The 20,347-nt window shown below is 41.3% G+C and overlaps 1 protein-coding gene across 1 annotated transcript in view; it reads left to right on the top strand.

Annotated features, from left to right (window-relative positions):
- Positions 1-17,878, top strand: part of GAN (gigaxonin) — a 28,544-nt gene extending 10,666 nt beyond the window's left edge. The window contains exons 2-11 of the mRNA XM_066327545.1: positions 2,974-3,088; positions 3,915-4,265; positions 4,710-4,927; positions 5,782-5,903; positions 6,403-6,515; positions 7,598-7,747; positions 8,081-8,217; positions 8,699-8,827; positions 14,502-14,611; positions 15,351-17,878. Of these exons, the coding sequence (XP_066183642.1) occupies positions 2,974-3,088; positions 3,915-4,265; positions 4,710-4,927; positions 5,782-5,903; positions 6,403-6,515; positions 7,598-7,747; positions 8,081-8,217; positions 8,699-8,827; positions 14,502-14,611; positions 15,351-15,532 (1,627 nt within the window). The 3' untranslated portion in view covers positions 15,533-17,878. The remainder of the gene's footprint in view (positions 1-2,973; positions 3,089-3,914; positions 4,266-4,709; positions 4,928-5,781; positions 5,904-6,402; positions 6,516-7,597; positions 7,748-8,080; positions 8,218-8,698; positions 8,828-14,501; positions 14,612-15,350) is intronic.
- Positions 17,879-20,347: the final 2,469 nt, after the last annotated feature.

Here is a 20,347-nt window from a genome sequence, read left to right as displayed (position 1 = left end):
GGTAATTTATTTTCTAAAGTGAAATTTGATAGAGGGCGAGGATTAAGTATTTCTCCATGTGCTGCCCATTGTCTTTCTGAACTGGGAAAAACATGTTTGGAAACTTTCTCATTCTGTCTCTGTGTGTTATGACAGGGATGCCCAGGCCTCAGTTTGTTGGCAAGGTGTGGGTGCAGGTCACAGCTGGTGTTGGGTGATGCAAGAGGAGATGTGGCTCTTTGCCCTCTGCTTGCACACCTCCTACTTTTCTCTCCTCCTTCAGCTTTTATTCCATTTGGACTCAAGATTTGTTTTTTTTCTGAAACTTTTCCAGTCCCAAACCTGGTTATAATATGTCCTTGCATCATATTTTTCCTCCCCTCTGCCCAACAGCCATTAGCTGTCCTGCAGTTTTGACGTGAGTGACAAGGAGTACCTCCAGCTGCCTTTGGGAATGGCTCTCTTGGCATAGCTCAGAAGTACTTGTACTGAAATAAATAACCTTGTATTTTATTAACCAGCAAATTAAAATCATGTGACAGATGGATCACTGCTGCTTCCCATGACAGATGATAGGAACAAAACTTAATCTGACCTGGGAAGCATTTGCATAAGGTGGATGTTTGCCTAGATACGAGTGTCTGCAACTTTGAAGTAATTTTATTTGTTCTCAAGGTTATTTTTCTGCTTTGGCTTTGTGTTTTGGCCTTGCATTAGGGCCTAGGTAATTTCTTTTCAGCTTAGGAACTGTTGATGCCTGAAAAAGTACACAGTAATAGAACATCTACCCTGATAAGACCCAAAAACTCTGAACAACACTTTCTTGTTACCAGGAGGCGTCAGTGTAAAGTCCGTGCAATAAGGTGATTTAGCTTGGGTGTGTACAGGTGATGCTAAGATGAAAGTTAGTGATAAAGAGCACGAGTCCTTTCCCTAATCTCCCCATTTGTGCTGACATTAACATGCTTGTTGTATGCCTTGGACCTGTTTTAAGCCCCACAATGTGTTGGACACCCCAGGTTCTGTGTAGATACTGCTGTGTGTTTGATCCTAATAGCTGCTTACAGGTCCCTGAATCCTGTGAAATCCAGGGATCACCCAGCTGTCTGTTCTGCTGAAGGAAGCCAGAGACTGTGAACCTTGATACATTTTATGTTAAATTAAAAGAAAACAGAGTTTCATCCTAGGAGTCAAGAAGTGCCTTTTGGTACAAACCGAGAATCCCAGAACTCAGGTATAAATGGAGGTAGTTTGGATAGATTTAAAAATGTGTGTACAGAAACCTTTGCTTTGTTAGAAGTGAAAAGGCACTTGCTCTGTGTGTATGCTCTGTGGCTTGTTTGGAGCTCATAGACATGAAAAATGCACATTGCACGTGGGCAAGGATGGCTCGGGCTGGGGTACACGTTGTATGTTCTGCTGGAAATGTACATTTGGGACAGGAGTTTTCACCTGACAAGCTGTAAATCAGTCCCTGCTATTGCAGCATGCGCTTTAATGAGAGTCACATAGTTTTCCTCATCTCCTTCCAAGTATTAGGAAATAAACCATTTCCTAATCCACACCACGTTGTTGTTGTTGTTGTTTGTATTGTAACTCGTGCCAGGTGCTGTACAGACAGGGTGAAGCAGATCCAGCCCTGGTGCAGTGGTACATGGGCAGCTGAGCTCTGCTGTCTCTGGGTGTTCTGCAGAGTGGAGAAGGGATGTGAAGACAGGACCACAATGATGAACTAGAGGGCTAAAATTACTGCCCTTATTCACACTTAAAAATAGCTCCTTACAGACGAAGGTTTTATTTGATGTGAGTTACAGCTTATTTTGTGGAAACTAATTTATTCCGATATGAGTAAGTGAGGCAGAATCTGCCCTTAGCTAAGACCTATTTATGTATTGCTTAGCATGAGTGTGGATAGTAGGAGGCTGGACGCTTTCAGCTTAGCAAAGCCACAGCTTTTCACATTTAAAAACTGGTTCTGTCTAAGGATATATTCAAATGAATGTTAAAAAGTTTTAAAAGCTTTTATTTTAGTGTCCTGTGGTGTAGATGTAGGTCGCTATATATATACAGAGGTAGTGAAACAAACTTTCTTGTCTTTATATAATGTATTCTTCATTGACCAAAATGTGGAAAAATATGTTAAAATTTATCTTTTATTAGCTCTTGTGGCTGTTTGCACCAGACTGGTGGATGCTGCTCCCTTTTGAACACTTTAAGTTGTCTCTCCTGGAAGAAGCGTTTGCACTGACAGCTGGTGGAAATCAAAGTGTTTGCTGTGCTATTTTTACCTCCTCACCTTTTCCCCTAGCCCCCAACATTCTATTCACAGGCACATCAAAGTGCTCCTGGTGTGTTTAAAGAAATGGCTTGTGAGTGAAGTGTCCACTGATGTAGATGAATATTTAAAGCTCTGCTGAGCAGCACATGAGCTGTTTCCTGCAACTCTGAGTGCATGACTTGGTTACAGCCAGGCACAGCATTAGGCTGATAACATCATAAACTACACAAAATGGTAATGCAATCCAAATGTTTGTGCTGCCAGTAAATATTCTGATCACATCTGCTAACTCTAATTATTTCTTCCTTGATAAAAAAGTTTTGGTTCTGTTTTGCTTTGGGTTTTTTTCCACCTTTATCAAAGCAAATTCTTGTGTTTCATCTGTCAGCAGAGCTGCTGTTCCGTTGGAAGGTCTGAGTGAAGTTTTTGAATGTTTGTGATGAATGAGCTGGGATAAAAACATGCTTTGGCTCTTTGATGGCCTGGGTGGTTTGCAAGTCTGACAGATTTGTTCAGTTTGGAAATGTGATGAGCAGTATCAGAGGCCATACCTATGTGCTAATTCAAGGCACAGTATTTCCATCACATTAAAAGGTTTTAACATCTCTGTTGTGGCTCAAGAGATCCATGTTCTGAGATCTCAGATTCTTCAGAAACTAAGAGCAAGCAATGCCCAGATTTTGAACTTTCCTCTTTTTCTTTTCTCTTCTCTGTAGAACAAAATTGAATTACAATCCTCCAAAGGATGATGGCTCAACGTACAAGATTGAACTTGAAGGGATATCTGTTGATATCATGAAAGAGATACTCGATTACATCTTCAGTGGGCAGGTATGGTATTAAAAAACCCCTTAACCTCACTTGGATTATTTGGCAAAATAACCTGAGTTTTAACACAGCTATCCTGAAAGATGTTTAAAGCTTTGTGATAAAACTCCTGCATATGAAGTCGAGGCAGTAGGCTCTGCAGGAGTTGTCTCTGCTCTTCTTGTGCAGCAGGGAAAGACTTTAAAATATAGAGTCAATGTCAAATGTTTGTATTAAAATTAGTGGCTACCTTCAGTAACCTGCTTTAAACCAGGCAGTGTTTGTCAGCTGTGACAAGGACTGCTTTGGTAGGCACAGAGATGGAGACCCCATCACTGAGCACTACAGTACAGCAGGCACCCTCCCTTCCTGCCCCTTGTGCCCACCTCACTGGCCTCTTGTCAGATCTGCCTGCCAGCAGCCTTAGCAGGAATTAAAGTTGGTGTGTCTGGTTTATTTGGAACCAGACTGAAATTGCTGAATGAGTTTAGCTTCCAGCAGAAAAAGAAAGGGCAGATTTGGCTTGAAATTTATTCCTTCATGTATGTTTAAAGAAAGTACTTATTTATTACAGCAAAACTCGTTTTAGGTTCCTGGATGAGAAGAGCAATTTTATGGTTAGTTACTTCAGGAACTTAGCAAAATTTCTGCTCCACACCTTCTGTCAAGCAAATGCCTTTCCAACTCTGTGTTAATTAATAAATGGTTAGCAGTCGTATCAGTTTCTCCTAATTTTTACACTGGCATTAATACTCCATTCTTCAGCCACTGGGAATGAGTGTAATGAATGCAGGCATGTCATGGAACAAATGAGTGATAGTAGCTATAACTTCTAAATTAATTCTTGCAGATCAGGCTAAATGAAGAAACTATCCAAGATGTGGTACAGGCAGCTGATCTCCTGCTGCTTACAGACTTAAAAACTCTCTGCTGTGAGTTTTTAGAAGGTTGCATAGCTGCTGAGAACTGTATTGGTATTCGGGACTTTGCACTGCACTATTGTTTGCATCATGTTCACTACCTTGCCTCAGAGTATCTGGAAACTCACTTTCGAGATGTCAGCAGCACAGAGGAATTCTTGGAACTGACTCCTCAAAAACTGAAAGAAGTGCTGTCGATGGAAAAGCTCAATGTTGGAAATGAAAGATACGTCTTTGAAGCGGTGATTAGGTGGATTTCCCATGATTCAGAATCCAGAAAGGTCAGGACATCCAAATGTTTGTATTTTGAACGTGGCGCAAATCGGAGTGTTCATTCTAATCACTGGGAACTTGAAATAGATCTGTTTCTTTCCTGACTAATCTTATAGAATTTATTGAATTTTGCCTGAAACGCAGACCATGGCATTGCAGTAAAAGGGTGAAAGCTGTGTTGATATCATCTGCTGCCTTTATGATTTAATAGGCATTAAGAAAAAAAGCGCACCATTTTCACATTGGATGATACAATCTTGTTCACACGGCAGCAAAGCAAGTAGCACTTTCATAGAGAAACTTCGCGCACTCGATGCGTTTTCATACTAACACCGTGTTGTATAGTTTATTACTTACCAGCACCAAAAACTCTCTCAAGTATTTGCTAAACATCTGCATGTCGGGGTGGCTGTGTGCTGGGGGTGACTGTGTGTCCCTGCTGCCTCCCCCAGGTGCACATGAAGGATGTGATGTCGGCGGTGTGGGTGTCAGGGCTGGATGCTGCCTACCTGCGCGAGCAGATGATGAGCGAGCCGCTGGTCCGCGAGATCGTCAAGGAGTGCAACAACATCCCCCTGACACCCCCGCAGCAGGGAGAGGCCATGCTGGCCTCCTTCAAGCCCCGGGGCTACTCCGAGTGCATCGTGACTGTTGGAGGGGAGGAGAGAGTGTAAGTGTGCAGTGGAGTCACAGCTGGTCCCAGTGTCAGCACTCACGGCGCTCTGGAAACACAGAGTGCAGAGAATATGTGCACTTATTGCTGATTACGCTATCATTTGGGTTTGTTTTACTCAGACACACCTGAAATACTTCTGGGGGGTGATTCAGCAGTAAATAGTTGTTTTGTTTCTGACATTCAACCTGCAGTAAGCTTAAGGTTGTTTGTTCAGTAAGTGTTAGCTGGTTTTCTTTTTTAAATGAATAGACTTAAACACAGAATCATTTCTGATGATCTGAAAAGCATCTCTAACAAAACTTAGAAGTAATGAATATGTGCTTTAAACTGTTTTGTTTATAATAGATGTGGTTCCAAAAAAGTCATTATTGGTGCATCTGAGATAAGGTGAAAATTCCTGTTCCACACAATAATCTCTTTCTTTTCTAGAGTACCCCCTGCAGAAGAAGGGAGGGTTCTGTCTTGTTTAAATAAATTTAGCATTTAGATGTTAGCTCTTTATAGAAACATCGTAAACCACTCAGACAGCATTTTGCATATCAGCTTGTGAATCACTTTACTCAGACATTACTAATACTCTCTTCTTAGCTCGTTCAAAGTTCATAAAAAAGGTTACAGGCAGATACAGTAGGAATGCAGTGAATCAGCTTTTTATGTCTCCAAGTCTGTACAAACTCAATTTACATGTTTGGTTTGGGGGTCTTCTCCTTACCAGGGAAATGCCACGTGATGAATATACAGGAAAACAAGAACAAGCAAGCTTTGGACATAAGGTGTTAACAGTGAACTCGTAAAACTCTGTCTTTGTCTTTCTGTTTCTGCTTGTTCCCTCCCCACCCTGTGTTCAGATCACGGAAACCAACCTCAGTGATGCGGTGTATGTGTCCTCTTTATGATCCCAATAGACAGCTCTGGATTGAACTTGCTCCTATGAGTATTCCAAGGATCAATCATGGAGTATTGTCAGCAGGTAAAGGGGAACTTTGTCTTTGTAAAGTCAGTGTTATGAAAACTTACACCAGTGCCTCAAAATCTGAGATACAGCTTATAATTATATATTTTTTTCAATACTGACTGCACTGGGGTTATTTCATGCTTCCCCTTTGTCTGCCCAAAACTGTACTTGATTCTGTGAAAATCCCTGTCATCTGAGTGTCTTAAAATCACTATTCCTGCAACATTTTGTGGGAATCTGCTACATCTGTCTCTCCAGGAGTATTTGATGTTTTAAGTAAATTCTAGTTGCTGCATCACTGAATATGTTGAAGGGTATCTGCAGGGGTAAACTTGAGTCAGATGTAAGTATGTGCTTTACCTTCTCCAGTCCAGAGTCTGACCTGTGACTGGTCTGGATCTCCTAGTGAATTCCAGAATACAGCTCACCAGTCATGTTGTTTTGCTCAGTGTGCAGGTGTGAGTCTTCTTCTTGAGAGTCCTGTTCTAAGATCATGTTACATTTTGTTTTACAGAAGGATTTTTATTTGTGCTTGGTGGTCAGGATGAAAACAAGGGAACGCTAAGCTCTGGAGAGAAATATGATCCAGACACCAATTCATGGAGTTCCTTACCACCAATGCATGAGGCAAGATCTCTATCTAACTGTTGGGATTTAAGTTTTTACTTTGGCAAAATGTTCCTTTTCTTCTGCAAAATTTTATTCTGAATCTCCAGTCGCTTGCATCTTACACATTCAAAATCATGCTACAGACTGACTTCTGTTTATATCCTGTTGTTCTTGTGGTCTGATGCTGACTGCTGGATCTGGAAAAACTAAACAATTGGTGAAGAGCTAACTGTAAGATGAACTACAAAATTTCAGGAATTTCATAATGAATCAGTCCTATAGTATACTTAATGTTCTGCGTATACTGGCCTTCTAAAACAAGAGACCTCTGAGATGGACAAAGGGATCGGACTGTGCAGAAAAGATGGACAGAGGACTGGCCAACATACAGAACTTGGCTTGCACAGACATATTTAGGTTTGGTTTGAGTTAATGCTTCCTTCTTCATAATTACATTCCATCCAAAAGTAACAGTTTGTTATTTGTAAACATATATCCTTAATACACCTGTGTTTTTTATCTTTGTAAATCAGCACAGGGTGTTTATTAAGAAGTTGTTTACCACAGGATTTTCCTCTTTGCAATCTCTGGTTGACAAAGGCATGTAGATTTGGCTACAATTTTAGTTATGATGCATTTAGTTTCCTGCTTGTGATATGTTTGCTGTGAGAATGAGGGGTAGCTGGGCTCATACATAGAAAATAGAAGAGCTGCCTTTGCACAGAGAATGGGTCCCAGCTTTGCTGCTATAGAGACCTGAAAGCCACAGCTTCATTGTGGAGACCACTGCTATGGGAACTAAAATGTGGCCAAGCTCTGTTCTTAGATTTCAGTGTGGTCTCTTTGGCTTCTGCTGCTCTGCCTTCTTTTTGTTGTTGTTGTTGTTCTGTTTTGATACCCTTTGTTTATTTAGCTGATTAAATTAATAATCATTTGCTGGTGTTTAGGACTTCACCATTTAAAAAAAAAAAAAAAAAAACAAAAGCCAGGCATAATACCAATAGCACTTTGCAGACAGATGCTCTGAAAAATAAGACTGTATTCATTTATTCACAATGGCAGTAATGTTTTTCATTGTTGACTTTATTGATGTTCCTTAGGCACGACATAATTTTGGTGTGGTAGAGATTGATGGGATTCTGTATATTCTGGGAGGTGAGGATGGTGAAAGGGAGCTGATCTCTATGGAGAGCTATGATATTTATAGCCGGACCTGGACCAAGCAGCCAGACTTGACCATGGTTAGAAAGGTAAAAACTACATCCTATTTATTGTGTTGCTTCTTGTTAAATCGTCAATGCAGATATACGTGTATATCTATACCTATATCTAAATGTATTTTAATCTTTTGCTTCAAGTAGAACCTTCAGCAAATAGTCTCTAAATGAAATGAGAGTGAGCAGCTTCTTCTCTCTTTATGCACCAAAACAAAACTCTGGCTGAGCATTTTTATTCCTTGCATTGTTTGACACATGGTACAGGCAACCCAAATGCCTCTGTATGTGTGTATAGACAGCTTTCAATACTGTGCGTTTGTGTGTCATTTTAGATGTATTTTTCTTTTTTTTTTTTTTTTTCATAAGATTGGCTGCTATGCAGCTATGAAGAAGAAAATCTATGCAATGGGAGGAGGCTCCTATGGAAAACTCTTTGAATCTGTGGAGTGTTACGACCCCAGGACTCAGCAGTGGACAGCAATCTGTCCTCTCAAAGAGAGGAGGTGAGGGAAAACAAAAGGAGGGGAGCTAGATTGCTTTTCCAACCCTCTGATGGGAGGAAAGTGTCCTTTTTCTGAAGAATCTATGAAGATGGCCTGTGAATCTCACCAGGTCTTTCTGAGTCATGGTAGCCTGTAGTTAACATGTGGCTGAGTAAAGACAAGCATCCAAGCAATAAATACAGATTTTGTGGAAACATAAGCCCTGATGTTACCAGCAATAGTCCCTAATGCGAAATGAAAACTAGAAATTATAGTTCAATTGGAACTTCAGAATATTTTTAGAGTAATACTTCTACAGATTTTTTCTTTTGTGATCTGAATTAGGTGCTTACAATTAATATCCATGACTCATCTTGTTGGATATTTAAGGCATCTGCATGTATAAATAAATAAAAGAGTAAAATATGAAGACAGTTCACAAGGGTATGCAAAAGGGTCTTGATACATTGCATTAATATTCTTTCTTCATTTGGATTTTCAGATTTGGGGCAGTGGCCTGTGGAGTTGCCTCTGAGCTTTATGTATTTGGTGGGGTCAGGAGTCGTGACGACAGCCAAGCCAGTGAGATGGTGACGTGCAAATCAGAGTTTTATCATGATGAGTTTAAAAGGTAACTGGCTGCAGCTCTAAACACAGAAAATAACTTGCCACCCAGACATCTGCCTGTTCCCTCACTCCTTGGTCCTGCACTCCAAAGCACATGAGCTCTGTGTCATGTATCTGTTGCTCATTTCAGGTTTTGTGACATTGCTCATTTTATGTTCTGGGTTTCTCTGCTCCACTTTTTCCTCTAACATGCCAAGCCTAAAGCCACTGTGTGGGTCTTGAGTGCCCCTGGACAGGAGAACCACCTTGGTCACACAGGGAGTTTGTGGTTCTTCCCCTGCACTCTGCAGTTTCCCCAGGTTCAGGGTATTGCTGCCCCCACCCCTGCTCATGCCCACAGCTCCCTGTTGAGTGCTCATTACAGGTCTTTCCCAACCCAAATGATTCCATGGTTTTCTACAGAGGAATGTATGTATGTATGTACAGGGATATATCTTCATAATCCAATCATATCTCCAAAGATTTGCAGCTTAGGGAATCCCTAGAGATGAGAAATTCCATGCATTTCTGTTCCAAGCATTTACAGCTGATGGCAGCCATGTAGGCTTTGGCCATAGGAAAGACACTATGGATGCTATACATCCCACAGCCACCTCACCACACTGCATGGCTCATCTCCTGCTTGTTTTGAAATTGCTTCTGATTACTTCATTTGTTATCTCTTGACTCTGGTAGTGAAATCCACCTTACTACATGTGGTAACCATTCAAAATGTTACCTTACATTGAATTTTTTGTTTAGTCATCTTGTTCTCCAGTCATAACTGACAAGCTTGGTTCTTCCAGTGACTTTTTTCTTGCATATAACTGTAAATTGGATTATTCTTCTTTCATAAATTAAATTCTAAAAAGACTTTGTGGTCAGATGTTTCAAGGCTTACTAACAAGTGAAGGAGATTAGCATGTCTTTATTAGAAGATCAAGACTGATTTATGACAGTGACCTGTATAAAAGGACACAAAAATAGAACAGTAGATGTAAATTCATTATATAATTTTCTTGCAAGATATGGTTGTAAAGAGACTTTAATTTCTGTATGAAGAGGTCTTCTCTGTTGTTCAAAGTGATGTCTAAACTAGCTATAATCAAATGAAGCTGAAGAAAAACATCCTTTAAATTGGTTAAAGAAAGCAGACAGATCAGAGGGGCTGTTGCTGCTGATGCTCCCTTAGTGTTTGCTAGCCTTTCTGGGGGCTGGGGAAATGGTAGAAATTTATTAATGTTTTGCAAGATGTCTTTGAAAGGGAAAGAACTGGGGAAAGAAGTGCTCCCCTCTCTCCTACTTGCTATTTTCAGCTGATTTACTTGCAATATTTCCAGCCTGATTCTGTTCTTCTGAAGGTTAGAGCTTGTGATTCCTCAGCAGTGGCTGCAAACCTGTTTCACTGGTTGCTGCAGGTTGAGTTTGGGGAGCTGAGGGCCCAGCCTGGGTGCTGCAGGTGGTGCCACCTGCTGCCTGCAGCACCCACAACCGCCACAGCAGGATGCATTTGTGTCCTTGCCTGGTGGCATCCCCGAGGCCTTCCAGGATTCCAGTGGTGGAACTGCAGCTGCCCCAGTTGCTCTGAGTGCTGGCTGTGTGGTGTGAGGGCTGTGCTGGCATGGGAGGCAGCAGAGGGAACTAATGGAGCTGATGGAGGAGGACATGGGGAGGGCAGCTGAGATATCAGACTTTCCCTTTCTGCTCTGCCACTGCCCAGTCCTAGCTTAGAAATTTAACTCAGCATGAACCTGCAGGCAGGGCACAGGTTGTGGGGGTTCCTGTGGACACTGGGGACCAGGGAAGGCTGGGATGGTGGCAGCTACTGCCTGGGGATGGTGCTCCCGGGGTTTGGAAGGTCCCAGCTCAGCCCAGGAGTGCTGTAGCCAGAAGAGGGTGCAGTGTCTCTGTGTTATTTCCAGCACTCAGCTCCAGGGTCTGTCAGTACTCTCAGGTTTCAGTACCCTCTGAGATCTGTGTAGCAGATCAATTCTAGCAGTCTCAGAACAAAATTCACTGTGACTTTTTTAATAGTTACATGCCAATACTGCATACTTTGTAATGAGCTCTTTTCCTGCTGTTTTGAAATAAGTGCAGAACTCCATGATGTTCACTTTTGCTGTGGAGAGAACTCTCAGGACTGTGGGTTCAGCTGTGGGATGATGATGTTGGTTGTGGGTACGTGCAGCAGGGCACACCTGTGTCACCTGCAGGAATTTCCATGTGTGCCTCAGGCCTCACTGCCAGAGCACAGGGTCCAGCATCATCCCAGGCATGCAGAGCCTGAGTGTCTGAGTTACAAGTTTTACTCCAGTGTGAATGTCTAAGGATGTACTCACATCAGTATATAAACATATTAATTCATGTAAGCTGCCATAATTCTGGCTTGAATTGGATTAAAGGACTGGGCTTGTTTAATATTGTTTACTTTAACAATAACTTACTCCAAAATAACTCACAGTGCAGTGCTTTCAAAATTGTTATTCTTAACCATGACGCAGACTTTTCAAAGACTGGGATCTTCACACTAGCAAAAAAATAAACATTGAGACTCCTGTTAAGCTGTGCTGTATAAACAAGTAATAAAATAAATGAAGTGAGACAGAATAGTAGCATCCACATGAAATGTGCACAGGGTAATGTAGGAAATAATTCTCATACTTGAAGTGCTGCTGTAACTGAGATTTTTCAATTAATAAATGTTTTGTCAGCCTGTCTTTAGAGTCATGTGCATGAGTGGATTTAAGTGAACCCAAAGATAGAAAAAGCTCTATGTCAGACTTCAGGGTTTTTGCAGGATGTAGATTTTTTTTTTCAAATGCTGTAGATTGAGCTTTGTGTGCATTGTATCCTGTTTTTTTACATATCGATCAAGCTAAAAACAGATTTAATGAATGTGAAAATGGAAGATGGAAATGTGAAGGTATCCTTCACTCAGTGATCCAGTGTTGGTCTACTCCATAAAAAGCAGCAAGTCTTAAATACATATTCAAGACCTTGATGGGTCAGACTTCCTTCCTGTCAGAGTCCATAATTTATAGCACACCTTGTGCACCATCTCTCTGCAAGTGGAGAATTGGATGATGTCTGTACACACTTGGGTTTTTTCTTTTCAGTGTGGATGGTTGGAAATATTTAATAGAGCCCAAACGGACTTTAGGATTCTTTGCAAGGTCTGCAGGTATATGACCACTGGCTGCCTTTCCCTGGTGCCTGTAAGTGCACCTGTAAGTTCCTTCTTTTCATAATTCAAAAAATAATTACAAAAATTTGCAGGTATTAAGGGGGATAAAAGTGAGAGATAATTTTCAGAAGCAGTACTTCGGTAAAATATCCTTTACAATGTTCTTTTTGCTACTGGAACATCACAAAAATAAGGAAGAGCTTTCAGCAGTATATAACTAGTGAACTAAATCATCTTGTGACATAGTATGTGTAATTAGCAACATCCTTCCAGTCAGAGTGCAGGAATTTCATTAAAATGGATCATTTTGTTTGTCTCACTTTAAGACTGAAAAAAATCAGGATTCCTTCCCTTCTTTTTTTAAATTGGGTGGAAACCTGTTCCAGTTTCAGAGACATCACTTCTGCCCGTGGTTGCAGCAGGACTTGCCTTCCCCCTGCCCCTCTTGGACTCGGTTTGAGTGGAGCCATCCCAGGGAAGTACGCAAGAGTTCTGTTCCAAGGACTGTTTTCAGATTCCTGAAGATTGTGAATTTTTGGTCATGGTGTTTTTTCCATACTGTTCAAACAGCAGGCACAACCCACATTAAGCTGGAGCTTAGTCAAATTCTGATGAAACGTGACCCCTTGCCCTTCCTCTCTTTGTTCCTTCCTAGTTTTAACTGCTAAAGCTGCTGTGAATGTTCCTGAAAAGTGGTGCCTGTTTTTTAAAGTATACACGTTGAGAAAGACTGAGGATGAATTTTCACAAGCAGCTACAGATAGATTAATATTGTCCTTTGGTGAGGCACAGTAGGAAAATGCTTGGGTCTCACCCTGTGGGTTTAAGTTTTTTATTTAAACTCCAAAACCCAGAGTATCTACTGCAGATAAACTCCTGATTTGAGTTTTTTTTTCCCTTTCTTAACCTGGTCCTATAGTTAGAATTAAAAAAAAAAAATAAAAAATCCAGTCCTCCTGCATTTCTCTGCCACTTACTCTGTTTTCAGAATTCTAGGTCACTTGCTGCTAAAAAGCAGTGAAGATACTGTGTCCTCCTCCTGCAGTAAGGGAAGGAAGCTAGTGAAATATGGTGCAAGCTGTTTTGATCTGTGAGAGTTTCTGAACCAGTGTAGAGAACTTCCCCTTTTCTCTCCTTAGTTCATCTGTCCTCCTCTGTGACAGCTACAAACCATTTCCTTGCTTAGCACAGAGCGTTGATCCTTCAGTGTACAGCAAAGAAAAAATAATGGATGGCTGATCCTTTCATTTGCCCTTTAAAAATTGATTTCTGTCTCCAAGATAATTGATATGGAGCAGCATCTCCTTCAGTGCCAGAAGAGTAGTTTACTTCTGAATCAAGGAGTTCAGATGATGCAGAATTTTCCAAGATCAGCAGTCTCTGGGAGGGCATTTTCTACCTTTTTCCTTCAAATTAACCTGGTATGGCCATGAAAATACATGGGATGATTTTCAAAGGTTTCTCAGACCTTTGTGTTCTCTGTAAATTATTTAATAAAAAGAGTAGGAGCTGTCCCCTAAAATGCCCTTGATTTGTACATCTCAGGGTCTGTACATGGTAACTGTGACTGCATCTGCAAAGGTGCAGCAGCATTTTGTAGGAATTTGTTTCAGAACCAAGAGAGGATGCTGAAAACTTTTGAACCTCTTTATAAACCAGCATCCCACGTGGATGAGGAGTACATCCCTACCTGCTTTCCAAAGGCTTCAACATGGAAACTGCTTTTCATTTGGTGGAAAGATCAGGCTGATGTAATGTTGAAATGAGCCTGTGCTTAGAGTGAACACAGGGGAATTGGAAGATTACTGTAGGAGCTGGAAAGGGATTGAAAAGAGCCTGGTATGTGATTGGGAAGGTCTGTGGCAATTCCAGATAAAGGACATCTCTTTTCCAAATTCCATTACCACTTTGATTTCCAGTCTTCTATCCCTTGTTTGAAGTTAAGCATTGCCAAGTGCTGCATTCTTTATAGCAGGAAAGGATTTGTTGTCTCTGATAAAGCACTTTAACAAGAAGTTGAAGAATTATATGGGGGAGGCACTGCTTAATAACAAGGTTCTGCTATAGCAATTTGTTATTCCCCCTGCTATGGATCATTAAAACTTACATGTGTTTATTTTAAAGACAATTTAAAGATTAATTTTAAGACAAAACTGCCTAAAATTTTCTCTGGAGGGAAAATTGATTGGCATAGCTGTTGTTGGCTCTCTAACGTGCTTCTCTCTTCCCAGAAGGCCACACTGGGTGGCTGCAAGAATTCTTTATAGGTATATTACACAGATGAGTGGAGTAGTTCTGAATTAAGGAACTTCAGGATACAGCAGTATATACTGCTTTTCCTGGCTGGGAGAAACCAGAACTGTCCCAAACTATACAATGTTTCCTTTACAGAACAAAACAATATGTACTCTCTGCTTTTGAGTCAAAGATTACAGCTGCAAAAAGACTCTGGATTATTTTTTTAAGATGTGCTCACTAAAAATCAAATCCTGTCTTTTAATTGTTATTTTTACAGGTGGATTTATCTAAATGACCAGAACCTATGTATCCCAACTAGCTCTTCTTTTGTGTATGGAGCTGTGCCCATCGGAGCCAGCATATACGTGATTGGAGATCTCGATACAGGTCAGAACCAGGACTAAAAACCTCTTTGTGCTCATTTCCTTCCAATATTTTGAATACTTGGCACTGATGAGACTGAGCATTTTAAGAATAAGAAGCTGGGACACTGTTCTGTCACTGTGGGTCAGGGGGTTACGCTGGACATACAGAAACACACAGATTAGTTTTGGACCTCTTCAGTAACTAGTTCAGTGCTATGAGCATTGGGTTTATTTGGTGATTAAAGACTGCAAAAGGTCAAGACTAAGAGTGTGTTACTCCTTTTATCTAAATGTAAGAAGACCTGTTAGTGCCTGAGGATGTAGCTCCTGTCTTTGCAGTGGGAAACAGGCAATTCTGGGGGCATCGTCCAGTGGTTCATAGGGATGTGATAGTGACTCTTGGCTCTCAATCCCAAGCAAACAGATGTGTGCTATCAAACATGCTCAATTCTCAGCTGCCAGCATCCGGCCACGCTCTGTAAAATAGATTTGGAAGACTTTTGTGGCCATGTGTATGTATATGGGTGTGTAGCAGGGCTTTCTCCGAAATACAAGCAAACAAAATTCCAGATTTGGTGGGTTTAAGTAGATCAGAAATGTCGTGGCAGTTCCCTTTTGACGACAATTTCAACGTCCCATCCGGACACTGATCTGTGCTCCTGTGCGCGCTCTCCTTCACGCATTCGCCTTGCGAGAGTTTAAAACCCGGCGGCAGCTCACAGTGAGTTTTAATCATTCCGTCTCTCTTTTTTTTAACTCAGGTACAAACTACGACTACGTTAGGGAATTTAAGAGGAGCACGGGCACCTGGCAGCGCACCAAGCCGCTGTTCCCGTCGGACCTGCGGCGGACGGGCTGCGCGGCGCTGCGGATCGCCAACTGCAAACTCTTCCGGCTGCAGCTGCAGCAGGGCTTGTTCCGCATCCGAGTACCTTCTCCGTGATCTGCCCGCTGCCAGGGGAGGAGACTGGAAGAGTTCTGTGCAGTCCACCATAATCTAGCTCTATTTAAAGGAAAAAGCTGAGAAATTACAGCTGAAACTTACACTGTATGCTGTGCTTTGGTATGGTAACTGTTTTTGTTTTAAATGCTTACAAAAGCTTGAGTCTCAGTACTTGTTTTGGGAACAAATAACTTAAGTACACATTAAAAAGAAGAGAAGGGGGAAAAATAAAAGGGGAGATTGAGGAAACACCTTCAGTCGTAACCATTTGGAGTTTAAACCGTGTTATTGAAGGAGGATTTTTGTGTCTGAAACTGGTGGGAATCTGTTTCCTTTGGCGAAGCTTATTGAAAAGCAAAAAAAAAAAAAAAAAAAAAAAAAAGATTTCAGGTGCGTTTCCCCTGCGGGGAACTGATACGAATCCATGTGCTATCTGGAACTGGATAGCTGTAATACACAGAAGCTACACGATAACCAACCTCCCTGGTGGGCTGCTGTTGGAGCATGAGGCCACAGGAGTTGTTGGTCGTTGCACCTTTTATTTCTAGTCCTTTCTCAAAAGATAAGGTCTGTGCCTAAAAAATGGTGGAGGTGTGTACATACGGTTTTTCATTCATTTGCAACGGTTTCATTCCGACAAATATTTTTAATATATATAAAATGGACTAACCTGAAACGGATACACCCCAGAATATGGATACAGTACTCTGCAAAGAAGTAAACTGGTTTTTTTTTCTACACTGTCATTCGAGTAGCCTGATGAACTGGTCTGCAGGTGGGTGGCGTGCGCTTCTGGGTGGGCTTTGGTGGTTGTTTTCCTTGAAGTGAAAAGGGAAGACATGTCTGGAACAGTTAGTGATGATTGCTGCTTTTGGTAAGAGCAAAAGGACAAATTAAATAGATTGTGTTCCTTTTTACTTCAGATTGCTTGCAAGCTAAGAATGATTTTTAAGACTGAGGATCATAGAAAGGTGTATTTTATGTCTCTTAGAACAAAGGTGAAATATGACAAGGATATATTTATTTTGCAGAAAACGTGGGGTTTGGACTAAGAGTTAAGGAAAATTTGTACAGTGACTTTAACTGGGATCAAAAGTTGGTTTACTAATGATTTCTGTGCTACAGTACAGTCTTGTTTACTGCTGTCTGAATTTGAAAGCTGGGTTTTATGGTGTGGTTGTAGTGAAGAACTTAGTACCTTGCATTTTATTTCTTACTAAGCCTTGTTCTCATCAGTAGTGATATTTAATTGACTTTTGTTTGTAGTCAAGATCAGCTGGTAGAACAGTTTTACCTCAGTTTTTGATTTCATTGTTGTTGTGATGGGCGGGACATAACCTGTATTTATTTAAAAGGAATAAAATGGGAGAGATGGAAAATAGAAATAATACCTCCTGCCCTTCAGAAAGAGACTTTGTGCAACCAGTATTATAACTACATACAAGACTTTCCACTCTGCAACTTTGTGGACCTCAGACAAGCCAAACTCTGTCCTCAGTTGTGTTAGTACACCTTTGTCATCTTTATTGAAATCATCTTACATGTGTTGAAATATGATCCCAAACTAGTTCAAAATATCGATATTTCACTAAATAGTCCTTGAAGAGCCATTCTGAAACTTATTTCTGCTCAGTCCTTCCATAGCACTGATGTGGGGTTGGAATTACTCTATTCCTGAGCAGAGGAGTGTGGGAGGGTGGGGAAAAGGGCAGCAGCCAATCCATTGACCTTTTTTTTTTTTTTTTCAATTTTTTTAAGATGCTGAAGTGCTGCAAAACTTGAACTATATACATCGATTTTCTGACCTATATTAGTTGGCCTATTAAAAAGTTTATATATTTATGCATTGCAGTAAACTTGGTGTGTGTATATACATGTCTTTAGATTTTAAATTTATATATAATGCTTTACTACAAAAATGTGAACCACTATTTCCATCCTTGGCTGTCTTGTGAAATAAATCAAGTGCTGTTAGTTTATCTGTAAAACTTCCCTTTTTTTAAAAATCTTACATGGATCAATTTTTTTTTCCTCAGACAAAGTGCCAAGATCCCATATTCAAAAGTGATGAATGTTCCTAAATATCTGTTTCACTTTGAGCTCAGTTTTCTAAGTGGCTTGGAAAACTTCCGAAAATGTTATTCAGAATATTGCCAGCTGCTATCTCCCGAGTCCCTGTAGCTTCCCAGTACACTTGAGGGCATTCAGCATCCAGAAAACGTAAGTGATAAATGCAAATGATAAATCCAAGTAAATACTCTAGCAGTGTTTTGCAGTTCAAGTTACTGAACCAAATGTTTACACGTAGAGTAGGATTGACACTAGGTGTTCTTAGTTTGTTTTTTTTTTTAAAGAAAATATAAATAAAACAAACAAATCTGCTGGTGACTGGGGCGTGTTGTGAATGCACTCAATGAGATTTGACCAAGAAGTTTAAGCCTCTGTATCTGAACCAGTCACAAACTGAATTTCTGAGCACATTGTACTCGTGTCATGTTCCATGTGGCTGGGGACCAAGTCTCCAGGGATATTTCATGGGATTTTGGGTTTGTGCTCAAGATTTAGGCACTCCTGAGATCTCAAAACTGGCTTCCTTGGCCTTGCCTAAGGGGATGGGACCATTCCCCATCTGCATTGTCTGTGGGACTGATCCAGGAGCTGTTCTAGCCTCTGTGTGTGCAGGAGGGAAGGGATGTGTCTTCTGGGGTCTGACTCCTGTCTGTCTGTCTGTCTGTGTGTCCAGCTTTGATCTGTGAGTGCATCCCTTGGATTGTGCAATAACCAGGCTTGATTTCCTTCTGAATTTGGAGCAAGGCTTTGAAGCCAAGGCTCCCCCTTCCTCCAGGGATTGTACCAGTGATGGTGCAGGAGTGAAGAGGCAGAGCTGACCTCTGACTTTTCTCTTTTCAGAGGGATGGTTGACTTCAGAAGGAGGGGAGGCTGTGATGATTACAGAGGTGCTGAGGGGAGGGAGGTCACCAGTTTGCTGAGTGTGCTGAACGTGGAAACAGCTGTAGGTTGAACTGGGTTCACTGGTAAATGGCACCACTCAGCTGTCCCTGCTCTCCTGGCACTATGTATCCCTGCACATGATGGCTGAACCACATGGGAAACAACTCAGGAGTTATTCTGAGTTGCAGTCCAGGGGTTTGAGGTGGTTTGGCAGTTTAGAAACTTGTTTAAGTTGTCCTTGCTTGGCACAGTAGCCTTAATTCCTCCCAGCTCATGAGTTGGCAGTGACATTCAGCCAGGTCCTCCACAGGTGACTGTTTGAATGGGTGTCCCAGCCAGCTGTCCATGCAGGATGAGCACTGCCTGGGCCACCTTGAGCTTGAGGCACTTGGGCTGGACCTCTGCATCCTTTTTCCTTTCCCTGCTGAGGAATTGGACCAACCCCAGCTACTGAAATCAGAAAATCACCAAATACGAGGTAGGAATTGTGGAAGATGGGATGAGTGGTAGCTTTTTTCTCCCCTGCCTTCGTATCTTCCCACAATTCCTCCAAGAAAAGTTTGTTCTTCCTTTATTTCATGTGCCACAGATAATTTTAGAAAAATTTTGGAATTGTTAATTTCACAGGAAAAGCAGGGGGAAAAAAATGTATGCTACTATAAGCACACAGCAGGGTCCTCTGTGCTTGTTTCACACTTGTAGTCTTGTGGCTGCTCTGCACAGCAGACAAGGATTACAGAAGCAGAGGTGTAAAGTGCTGTTGCTCTCATAAAATAAATCCCTTGAGTTTCTGAGGGAGGCACATGCCTGGCCTGGCTCTGTTCCTTACCTGGCCTTGACAGATGCTCGTATTCCTAGAGTCAGGGTTGGATTTCAGATCCTCTCCCTTTCTGGTTTTATAACCTGAAGAAGAGACATCCTGAAGAGTCTTCTGTTTTGCTGTACTATAGCAAGATCTGGTTGTCCTTAAATATTTTGTCAGCTAGTCCTTAAATTTTAGTTATTGTGAAAATGCTGTGTCAACCCAGCTGCTTCTGGCCAAGTGAATTTCTGTAGCTTTGAGGGTACTTCACCTTTGGATTGAAGGCAAATTAATATGAAATTACACAAAAGGACAGAGGTGATTCTGAAAGCAAAAGAAGCTCAAAATCAGCTGGCTGATAGCTGTGGGCAGGCTGTGTCCCTGGTGTTTGACTGCACAGCACGTGTCTGGCACACAGCCTGCCTTCAGGAGCAGAGATTTTGATGAAAATAAGAGGTTTTTATCAAAGCTACTGAACCGCCTGGCTTATGGACTCTCCCTCCAGAACCAAGGCAGCTTGGTTGCTTTGCAATATTTCTGGTGCCTGCATGACTCAGTAAATGCACAAGTACAGGAGTGAGGGCTTTGGGGAGGTTTTTCCCTGTTTTAGCTGCAGTTTCTCTGTTCCATAAAAGCTGTGGCCATGCAGCCTGCATGGGCTCTGCTGCCATGCATGTGCCATGCGGATTGGAGGATGCAATAACAAATGCAAGTTGTTACAAGTGCCAAACTTCTGGGTTCTTCTGTGTATAATAATAATTCAACTGTTCTACTAAAATACAGAGATGCTTAAAATTCACTGTGTTCCAAAAAAGAGCAGTGGTTCTTTGGGTTTTTTTTTAAATGAATGCTATTGAAAGCAATGTTTTTTTTTTGTTTTTTTTTGTTTTTTTTTAAATACTGTTCTGCAGGTTTGTGTTACTCTTCACAGCTGCCTTGAGTATCACTCCATGTGATGCATATGGACACTTTGCTCTTTATTAGAGCACTGGTGCCACACAAGTATATAATAAAAGGCAGCTGACAACAGGCTTTAGTGTTTAAAATTCTAACTGTTTAGA

Source organism: Sylvia atricapilla, chromosome 12 (genome assembly GCF_009819655.1).
Source record: "Sylvia atricapilla isolate bSylAtr1 chromosome 12, bSylAtr1.pri, whole genome shotgun sequence".
NCBI classification, from domain to species: domain Eukaryota; kingdom Metazoa; phylum Chordata; class Aves; order Passeriformes; family Sylviidae; genus Sylvia; species Sylvia atricapilla.
This window is presented reverse-complemented; position numbering and strand designations above follow the sequence as displayed.